The sequence below is a fragment of the Mizuhopecten yessoensis genome, unplaced genomic scaffold (genome assembly GCF_002113885.1).
Source record: "Mizuhopecten yessoensis strain PY_sf001 unplaced genomic scaffold, ASM211388v2 scaffold10479, whole genome shotgun sequence".
Classification (NCBI taxonomy): domain Eukaryota; kingdom Metazoa; phylum Mollusca; class Bivalvia; order Pectinida; family Pectinidae; genus Mizuhopecten; species Mizuhopecten yessoensis.
The window spans coordinates 429,849-441,328 of record NW_018408567.1 but is presented as its reverse complement, the minus strand read 5'-3'; the positions used below and the strand labels follow the sequence as shown (position 1 = coordinate 441,328).

The 11,480-nt window shown below is 35.6% G+C and overlaps 1 protein-coding gene across 1 annotated transcript; it reads left to right on the top strand.

Moving 5' to 3' along the window:
* Window positions 1–748: 748 nt before the first annotated feature.
* Window positions 749–10,110, top strand: LOC110460783 (MKI67 FHA domain-interacting nucleolar phosphoprotein-like). Its single transcript, XM_021513931.1, has 5 exons — window positions 749–889; window positions 6,599–6,730; window positions 7,527–7,635; window positions 8,687–8,904; window positions 9,323–10,110. The coding sequence occupies exons 1-5, from the start codon at window positions 767–769 to the stop codon at window positions 10,049–10,051; spliced, it is 1,311 nt and encodes a 436-aa protein (XP_021369606.1). The 5' UTR covers window positions 749–766; the 3' UTR covers window positions 10,052–10,110.
* The last annotated feature ends 1,370 nt before the right edge of the window (window positions 10,111–11,480 follow it).

The following is an 11,480-nucleotide window of genomic DNA, read 5'->3' as shown; positions in this document are numbered from 1 at the left end:
GACCCCCGAGCTATCCGTTCTCCCTTGGGGAGGGGGTAAAGTTTACTATAGTTTATATAGGGAAACAACACTTTTGGGTATATTTTGACAATTTTCTGTTGGAAATTATTTTTACTTGGTCAGAATCATCCTTGGAGGAGGTATCCGTTCTCCCTTGGGTAGGGGGTAAAGTTTACAATAGTTTATATAGGGAAATAACACTTTTGGGTATATATTTCATCCATTTTCAGCAGAAAATTACTCAAACTTTGTCAGAATCATCTTTGGTGAATGAGAGTATTACTTTGGAAAATTGGGATTCCTGCCCCAACATTTACCAATATTTTCAAATTCTTATCCTTTGATGACATGACAAGTATTGTATTTCACTTAGTTTACATGCTGATTTCCACATCACATCTAAACAATAAAATAAAGCTACCAGTACCTATGATATAACTCAGGTCACCGCTAAGGCCCTTGGGCCTCTTGTTTCCATTTTCAAAAAAAAAAAGCTACCAGCACGTATTTCTGAAAGAATGACAATGAACGACGATAATATATCCATGATCAATATAACTTCATTATCTTGATAGAAAGTGACTGGTTTTATCAAGTTTTCATGATTGCTGTTGAAAGTTAGAACTAGATATACATATGATATGTTATATATATGATTTTCTGAAAATGATGTGCGAGGCTCGTTTTTGAGCAAGATTTAGCTCCCCCTAGACGAAGCGAGGCTATATCGCCCACAATGCACCACGTTCTTTTTTACCAAACAAAGATGGCGGCCTCCATCGAGAAACGTGGACCAGAGGAAAACAATTTCAAAATGCCTCCAAATGTCAGTTTGGAAACAGATCAGCAAATAGAATTTGAAAAGAAAGTAAAGAACATCAAAGCAAAGGTAACACACCTACCAAAATACTTATTATGTATCGGTTTTGAAGCTGAGCAAATTCTATTGATTCTGTAATCTGTTACAGCATGGTTCAGCCCATTATTCGTCCTAGATATATTTAGTCAAAATCTGTCTATATAGCCAGCTTTACCGATGCTCCATTCTCTCTACTTTCTGAAAACCTGTTTGTTTCCTAGTTCCTTGCTTGACAATACTTCATTTTTGGCCTTGGCGTATGAGCGTTCGCCCAAGTGGCAATGAATGGGTTCTGTCCCCAGGCCGTTGCATACCAATATGTGACCTGCTTGACACGATGAATTTAAAAAAGAGCATGAATGTGTTTGTAACAGAAGTCATTATTTTTTCAATGCCTCCGCTAGGAGGCGAACCCGGGTCCTCTGGCTTACTAGTCTTACGCTCTACCGAATGAGCTAAAGAGAAATTCTCCCTAGCCGGGGCGGTAGGAAGCGGCTAGTATTTTACCAGAGTGACATGTTGTTTTGTTCAAAAACTATTTTATTTTGCTCAAAATGAAACTTTACCTGAAAAAAACACATTTATATGCCCTGTCTTTTTTGTCTGTCAAATGTACGAGGGTGTCATATTCAAATGACTAAAATGAGGCCACACTGCCTCGCCAATTTTTTCCACTGTCGAAGCCACAGCTAGCTATAGGGGCTCGAGTAATATATAATGCAGGGGAAATCCTGGAGGGTGTTATGTGGCCGCCAATGGCAGCCTACCGCATTACGTCCCTTTGACGCGACTCTAACACCACCACACTTGTGACAAAAGTTGCAGACGCGCGTAAGGTAGTTCCGGTGTAACCAAGGTCCGGCGTCTAACGTCGTGAGGGTGTTGACATCTAGTGTGTATCAATCAATACGTGCCGTTTTGATAACATATGATGACATAAGACCATCATAATGCGGAATTGTCATTCGATAACAAAGATTTTAGGATGAACGAGCAGATAACATGGACGATCGAAAGGACGATAAAGGTAAATGTTCATTCTGAGAAATAAGCCCAAGGTGCACAAGTAACGTTATGGACACTATCCAGATACGCTTTTTCAGCAAAACAATAACTCTTTACTCTCACGATCCCACTTAACTTTTTTGGTGTCATTGTCGTCATATAGCCAAAAATTCTCTCACCTCTTACATATTTGTGTAAATTGGCAGTGTTTTGGGGGTATTTCGGGAAATTTTCACAAGTATATTTTGAATGATCGCACCTTTATGGTAATAATTTATCACACCCACGTTCATGAGGGGGTGGGGATGGTGGGTGGATTTACATACTAACATAGACAGAAAAAACACTGATGGGTAGATAGGTAGGTAATAAATGTCTTTTAGGAAATAAAATTAATAAAAATGGTTTAGCATTCACTCTCACAAGATAAAGAGGTTATAAACCACATTTGTAAACAACATTTATTAAATGGGTTCTTCTTTTTTTTTGTTTACAATTTCATAAAACATACAATGTAATCCCAGCCACAGTAAAATCATGCATAGGTTAACAAATTTAATTTTAGAATGCTTTCATCTATGTATGTCTGATCCAATGATGCATGATTACAACATGAAAATCAGACACTACTTCAGAGATTTGAATCATTTCTAGATATACTTTTGATTCCTTTACTATAAAACAAGAAACCCTTCCTTTTTGGAATAGTATCACAACACTTATTTAATCTATTTTAACAATGAATGTCCATGGTGATGTGCAGGTTTGAATGTGTAAACTATTCTTGTCAAAAATATTAAAACATTACCAGTAAAAAAACAAATAACATTATAAATCCCTTTATATGATTTCAGATTCTATCATTGTTAAGGGAGGGAAAAGATACTGTTTACTGTGCTCCAACTATGCAGGTAAAATTTGTGATGATGGTACAACAGTAAAACTGCACTGCATTCCATCAGGTGACGGTGCCGATCAAACAACAAGGAGATCATTGTGGATTCAAAAAATCAAACTTGTGCGACCAGATGCTCCAATTAGCTCCAACTCTAGACTCTGCAATTTCCATTTTGAAAACAATATATGCAAACAGGGATCTATTCCATCCAAATTGAATCTGACCACACCAAGGAAAATAGTGTTACCCCGCAGACCTTTAGTGCGCTATTCTGAATTTGAGAACACTGAAAACATTCCCTGTAGGGATACATGTATATCTTCTACTATTGGTTCTTTGTCTTTAAAGGAAAGTTCTGAAACACAGACTGACCCTATAGTTGGGGATTCCGTATATGTCCAGACATCAGATGTGCATGTAAGAGATGATGCTACACAGACACAATTAAATAAGGCCAAATGTATGAAATCATCTGCATCTCAGACATTTGTTCCTATTTTCAAACCAGAGGTAATTGAAAACGATGATGAGAAGACAAAATATTATACTGGTTATCCAAATTATGCAACATTTTTACTGTTTTTTACTACTTTCTGCAAGCATGGTGCAGAAAAGTTGACTTACTGGGAAGGGGAAAAAAGAACTCAACTACATGCAGAAGACAGAAAGTATTCCCACCCAAATATTGAGAAACCTGGGAAGAAAAGGAGCCTACGAACAATCGATGAGTTCTTCATGGTGTGTTTGAAGTTGAGGCATGGTCTTCGGCAAGAATTCCTTGCAGATCTATTTAGTATTTAGTGTGTCTGTTATGACAGTTTCTCGAATCATTAATACATGGATAAATTTTATGTTTGATCACATGCAGTCCCTTATCCCATGGCCATCAAGAGAACAAATTTGCCTAAACATTATACAGAAATGACTGGGGTTCGGATAGTTGTAGATGCTACAGAATTAATGTGTGCATATTACATTTTATGAACCGAGTTTAGGCATCAATAAATACATGTTTACACTTGATATGTTGTACTTAGTCCAGATGTTAGAGTGGAAAGAAAAAAGTGGATGACTACTCTGGAACTCGTATGATTGAACGTATTGTATAGGTACAATCACAGTTACCAGATGTTAAAAATGCATCAGCTACACATAATTGTTTTGAGCAAGACTTGGGATGTAAATAAAGGTTGACATGACCTCCACAGATGTTAGATATTGCATTTGTCTATGGATAATTACAAAAGCAAATGTGAATCACACAGTTAAATACATATTGACACATGTACATATAATTTTCTGTTCAACAGTTAGTAATGATTCAATCAATATCTTTAAACATATGTTATCAAAATATTAGCTTGCTCAGACCACAGGGGTTTGTATAAAATGTCTTAGATACACACACTAAGTTGACTGTCACAGCACATACAAGTATAAACAAATATGCATGTTTTAAATACCCCAAATTCACCTTAAAAATCACTAAATATTATAGCTTTTTGAAATGAAGCCTGATATATTTATATGCTGTGTGACCCATATCAGTTTAGCATAAAATTTGTAACAAACCCCTGCGCTTTGTAATAACCCCACCCTCTCTTCCTCAAGTAAAAGTGCACAAAAATACCTTTAATTTGACTTAAGTATCCACGGGTTATATGCTTCGCCGGCAAACACCATAGCACAGGTGTGTCACTTATGATGACGTAAGAGGCTGATCACTCCAACACATAACATATCTAGGTCCAGGAGTCGAGTCAGTCAGTGTTTACATGTAGATGCTCTCGAAAAAATGTTGACAAAGGTATCAAAATGATAACATTTCTGCTAATAATTCGCGAATATATGCAACACAACACATTTAACCATATACACAAAAAAAAACACTTGCATCATAATAATTGTGTTAAGAATACAGACGTTAATAGTCGCGCAATTTTAGCATTATTTGCATCGGAGCGTTGCATACGAGCTCAAACCGGAACTACCGTTGACAGACAGCGCCAATGTTTATTAGCGGCCAACTATAAAGGGACGTAATGCGGTAGGCTGCCATTGACCCCCCAAAACTGAAATTGACCCCTCCATGTTCCTTTTTTCTTTAAATTTTACATACAATGGCCCCTCTTAATTTTCATTTTCATTAAAACTTGCTGAAATAACCCACTGCTATCAAATTCCAGGATTTTTTCTGTAATGTAAATGAAATGATTTCATATACACCTTTAAAACCTTAATTGGTACCCTCAATTTTTAGAATAAAAGGTTTTAGAATGAGTATAAACATTAGATAAAAGTTAAGTGTGTTGCTAAAATTACTGATGTGTATATTTATTAACAGAAATTATTACAATTTACGTCATACTCAAAATCCTGAAACCAAGCTACTGTTTACACCGAAGTGCGAAGAAACCTTAATTTTGCTTTGATGTGAACTTCCAATTTTAAATGGAAAAAGAATCAACAATAAGTTGCCATCAAACAAAACCAATTATATATGAGACTATACAAATAAATAATAAGATTCTATTCAATATAACCAAGTAAATAAAATAAATTTATTGAATTATATGAATCCATGTCAGTTGACATATTGCAAAATGAATAAAGAATGTGCAATTTTGAAAATTTGTTTTTATAATAAACTTAATGATCAAATATCATTGTTTGTGTGGGCAACGTTGGAGAATTTCTTTTTTAGTTTATTTAAGTTGTCCCTCTTTGAACACTGCATCCAATTAGAGGCATGGAAACATATGAAGGCTACTTCCGACAGGTGAAGTTTGTTGAAAAATGTTTGTTCTTATTTTTGTTTAAATATAGTTGTTGTTGAGCACTATATTTTTTGTTTCCATTAGTAGATTGTTCACATAGCTATTACAGTCATCAGTAATTTCAACTATTTTCTACCAATATGAGCACAAGATCATGGCTGCTTCTAAATGGCATGGAAACCGATGAGACGAGGATGCCTGCTTATAACGTTTAGCATTTAGGGTTATTGCAACGAGTGTTTTACCTGTTGTCAATGGAACACTGAAGTTGTTATCAGATCCACACTATTGCAAGGAGGCAAATACCTCAAGAAACCCTGTCTCCAGCACACATACGTACACACAAGCACGAATACACTAGACATGCACGCTTACTCAACACACATGGAGACATCATAGCTTTTGATATGATGTTCAACAAAATAAAACCGAACAAAACTGGTGCTCCAGTCCAATACCTGATACATAAGCAGTTTGGGAGAAATTCATGCCAAAAGCTGGTGTTTGCAGATGGGCATGGCCACTAATTACAAGTGTTCAGATCTGAGGAATCTGGCTATACAAGGCTGATTTAGCTGCTGTCTTATCTGGCAATATGTATATATGTAAACAATTAATTTGCATGTGGTCACTATTATCTTGTGCACAACGAAAGAAGGGACCAATATTATATATTACATGGCGTCCCATAATTAAACTCATTCACCTCCCTTGGAGACACATTTGATGATGATCTCTTCCAATTCAAAGGTTGAAATAGTTCATAATAAAAATTTCAGGGGTGAATGCATACGAGTTAAGCTCCTCTTTGCCTTGAATTAGTTTAAGTGAAACAAAAACAAAGTCAGAAATAATCCTGGTGATTTCGAAAGTAAAACAAAATATTAAAAAAAAAAATATGGAAAAACCTTATAAAACACTTAGATTTGGTAGGTTTGAAATTAGAAACATACTGGAGGGAATATAACATTTCATAGAAAATTGGAAGTAAATTTAATGAAAAATAATGACAAATATCAGTAGACTATAGCTATAGACTATTATTACTTTACCTTACAGAAAAACAGTGATGCACCAAAAGGTGTCGTCTACCTGGGACACATCCCAGTGGGATTCCATGAGCCTCAGATGAGGGGGTTCTTCAGCCAGTTTGGTACAGTGACACGCCTCAAACTCTGCAGAAGCTTAAAGGTATGTATAGAGTTGGTAAATCTTATATTCAAAAGCATTCTGATTGGTCACACTGTAGTTGACCATGTTGTGATTAATGTTAACAAGAATCAGTAATGATAACTGAATCACGGTTCAATGACAAATTTTGTTTTTTACAATTTCTTTGGACAGTCATCCTTGATACTCCACGGGTTACGCTCACTTTCCCCCCTCTGCATCACTGGCTTATGTCATAACAAAAATTAAAGCCTGAAGGCATGTGGCTAGCTATTTAATTGGTGTCGGGTAAAAAAACCAAAATCAATCGCTAGGCTGATACCTGTCCTTTGAAGATTACAAGAGGAGCCGACACCCGACTTTAAAGCGAGTCAATTTTAACTGACAAATTCTTTTGATGTACATACATCGAAGGATCAAACCTAGTCTTCTCTTCTCATCCGCAAGGCGTTCACACTGAGCCTTCAATTTTGCTATGACATATTCCAGAGGTGCAGAGAGCAAAGGGGAGTCTAACACCTGCAGTATCAGGTTGTAAGAGAAGCGAGATTGAAAATGGCTATCTTTCACTATAGCTAAAATGTTGTCCTTTCACAAGAGTCTGTAACATTTTAGATATAAATTTTGAGTTAGAACTTCCGCAAAGACTTGTATGAATTTTCTGACCCCAATTCTACAACCTCGGGTAGATTTCCACTTTACCTACTATACATGTTATAGACTTTATAAGTCTTTGTTTTGATTAATTGACATGTCTAAATAACTGGTTTATAACTTATATACATAGAATGTTCATTTTTCTCATTTTCCCTTACAGACAGGACGCAGTAAAGGGTTTGCCTTCATAGAGTTTCTATATGAAGATGTAGCGAAAGTTGTTGCGGAAACAATGAATAATTACCTGTTGTTTGAAAGGCTTTTGAAATGTAAGTAAACAGGATCTTGTTGACAGATACAATGTACATGACTGCCAGTGTCATTTTTGTCACGCCGCCACGAAGTAGCGGAAGCGAGACTAAGGTGTTGCTTTTCTGGTGAAGACGGCAGCTTCAACATTGATGTTTTTGCATTTAAGTTAGTTTCACTGAAATAATCAGTGCTAGACCAACCAAATTTGGACTATAGATGCATCTGAGGTAGTACATATATATCAACTCATGCATCAAATGCTTGTTGCGACCTTGTACCTTTCATGGTCCATTGATCATGACTTTGTCAGCATCTCCATCAACATTAAGTTATTAGTTTAAGTTAGTTTCTCTGATATGTGCATTGATGGTCAAAGCGGGGTACAGGCAAGACATATTAATCCATATTGCTTGTTATTTTATTTCAATAGTTTTTCAGTTTTGACATTTATACTAACGACTAATGTACATGTTTTATAAATTGATCAATTAGCTCATGTGCACCTCACATCCTTTTTTTTTTTTTTTTTTTTTTTTTTACATATTCCAGTATATTCAATTAGGTGTGTTCATTTCTAGAATAATTTCAAGGATTTTATTTCAAATCTAATCAAATATTAAACACATGAAAAATTTGTGCACAAGTCTGCATTTGGATTTATTTTTTTGTCAGGATATATGGATTCATCTTTGGACTTTGTGAAAAAAATCATAAATCATTTAAAAAAAAAAAACTGTCCGATTCACATGAATTAAAAGTGACCTGTCTCCAGTTACAAGGATGTATACTAAATATCTACAAGTACAGTGGAACCTTGAATAACTTCTGAAGTTGCAGATTTGTAACTATTTCACTGTATTACTTCACTTCATTTATGTCATTTTTTTTTCAATTATAATAATTCAACGACTGTGAAATAGCAGCAAACAATTTCTGATGCACATGAGATATACAGAATGTGAGATTCGTAGGAAAACATAGAATATTCTCTTTACATCATATGCACATTGCTGCTATTTATGTGCATTATTTAATATTCAATAACAGAACCATAACTTTTATTTTTAGGCGAGTTTGTGCCAAGTGAAAAAGTAAACGAGGGCACCTTCAGAGTGGTGAATAGAAGAATTGTGCCTTTCAAAACAAGGGAAAAGAACACCTTCGTCCATAATAAAACAAAAAAAGATAAAATTCAACTGCGCAATATGAAGAATTTCATATCCAAAAATGAGAAAAAGATGGAAAAGCTCAAAGCTTTGGGAGTGGAGTTCAGCTATGCTGGCATGGTAAGTTCAGTGGTTCTGAAGTTAGTAACAGTGGCATGAAACGTTGATACATACTTTGAAACAAATTTGTTCTAATTACGTTAAAACCAATATTAATGGTTTTCATATTAAATTATTTGCCTTGTGTTTGTTCCGTCACTTATAACAATCACAATCAGTTCATGTTCAAAGTTTAGCATTCTCGAGTCGAAGTCTCGACAATTCAAATTTTTCCCGGTAATCCCGTAAAGTTCGAAACATCAAAGTTTGACAGCTGTACTGTCATTTTATTGTGTAACGTAATCACCCGGTCACGCTTGTAATTGTGACAAACAAGATATTTAGAGAATAAACAATGAGATTCAGTAACTTCAGATAATTAATTTAACGTAGTGTTCATAGGCATTGTCATTGTAACCTTTTTATGTCATACCTGTAGGACGAGCTTAAGGAGGAAACTGCCAAACTTGGAGAAAAGGTGAAAATCAATAGAGAGATAGTGGAAGACAAACAGGCGATAGCAGAAGAATTCAAACGTAGGAAGCAAGAAGCGAAAGCAAAAAGATTTTCAAAGGTGAAAGCCAGACGTGAGGCATGGCTTGCAGAGAAAAAGGAAGACCAAAAACTTGTATCGGAAGAATTCAGACAGAGGAACCAAGATGCATCCCCTAAAAAGGCTGTCAAAACAACCACTAAAAAGGCTGTCAAAAAACAACCGAAAATGGATGGGAAATCGGAGCAAAAAGAAACTGTGAAATCAAATGCAGAGATGGCTCTAAAATCAGAATCCAAGAAGGCAGTGAAATCAGATTCTAATACAGCTGTGAAATTAACCGCTAAAAATGCTCCGAAACCACCATCAATAAAATCTGTAAAATCGGAGCCGAAAAAGGCTATGAAAGTGGGGCCTAAAAAGGCAGATAAGTCATTGCTTGTGGATGATTCTGAGGAGGAGGAAATCAGTTTTAAGACTCCCCCAAATACTAGGAGGACTTCAAAACGAAAGTTAGCCAAGTCGCTTCCGGCAAAATCAACATTGGCAAGAAAAGACACAGAGGTATCTACTTCAGTGACCACACCAAAAAGGCAGAAGCGTACTGTGACGTCGCAAGCTAAATCTGTCACACGGCCTGCCTCTGCAACAAAAACACGTAAATCGCTGCGCTAGTTTTTGTGACGATACACTGATACGGGGCCCTACCATTAAATGTTTGTCTTCAAACAAAACAGACTTGTTTCTAATTTTTTATGTACCTTGCTTATTAAATGGTTACCTTTGTAAAAACTAAACCATTACTGTGGAGATTTTTTCATCTTAAATCGTTATTCTCTGAAGCAAAACAGCACTGGTCACTAGATGGATTGAAAGAACATGTACGAAGATGCCCCAGAAAACACATTACACAATACATTGAATACATCACGGTAACACTCCATATACTGCCACCATTTGTCCAGAGAAAGATTGCCATTATAAAGGGGTTTGTCTATACATTGAGGTAAGCATGAATAATTCTTAAGAAAAGAATGAAAGGGACCTCAATATAAGATGGCAAATGAAAAGAGGGCCGTTATAATAAGGTTTTACTATAAATATCTTGTACATAAAATTATGTTACCGTGTTCCTGTTGAAAATCTTTTTCATTAATATTCACAAATCAATAATTGGGAGAAGTACTACAGATGGAGTGAAGTTTATGTATTTTAAGGTGTCCTAATTTAAGCTAAAGACTCGAGAAACACATTACAATCACTCTTCACACAACAACATTAAACGTCAGTCATGCAGAAACTTTTTACATTTATTACTATAATCTAACCAGTGGACAAATTTCTTTAAAGTAAGGAACATCCTTGGTAATCGATAGCACGATTAGGGATTGAAAAATTAGGGCTATTGTCCATAGTCAAGGTGCTTTTGCTAGGGTGAAAATTTTACAGAAAAATTGACCAATGTCTCGAATCTTCCTTTCAGATTATATGTCCTAAAATCAAATACTGGTCAAGGATGAAAGGGCCCAAAGGTGCTGAATCTAAAATGTAAATTTCATTTCCCCTGGTTCATCCTTTTGTAGCAGTGTAGGGTAGCATCTGGTGGTCAAGGATGATATTTTTGTACAACAATTAACTGCTGTAACATTACATGTACCTGGTATCAAAATTCAAAAATAAAAACAGCACTACAATTCATATATACTGTATATTTCAAAGTGGACTAGGTGGGCTTCATATATTTGAGAGACAAAAAATAAATATGGTTTGAGAGGGTAGTTTTGGTCATTAACAAATCTGTCTACACAACAACAGCTAGCTATAATAATAATAATAAATTCTTTTATTTAGACAGGGTCACATGGTTAGACTTTGTCTAGTTTACAATATGGCCCTGTAAAAGACATATATACAATGTACAACATCACTTACATGGAAACAAAATAAATAAACAAACATATTATATTACCGGTATAAGATGATAGTTCAGTGAGGCACAACAGAGCTTTCAAAGAGTTTGGGAGGTCTCTTGCTGCGAGGTTTGCCCACTGCGCCCTCACTTTAGTTAATAGTTGTTATACCAAGGACATATTAAAATGAACAC

Bases quoted from the DNA above. Each gene is read 5' to 3' on its own strand.
- LOC110460783 (XM_021513931.1), top strand. From the start codon at position 767: ATGGCGGCCTCCATCGAGAAACGTGGACCAGAGGAAAACAATTTCAAA. The intron at 6,731-7,526 runs GTATGTATAGAG...TTTCCCTTACAG, and splicing joins AACTCTGCAGAAGCTTAAAG to ACAGGACGCAGTAAAGGGTT. The intron at 7,636-8,686 runs GTAAGTAAACAG...TTTTATTTTTAG, and splicing joins GTTTGAAAGGCTTTTGAAAT to GCGAGTTTGTGCCAAGTGAA.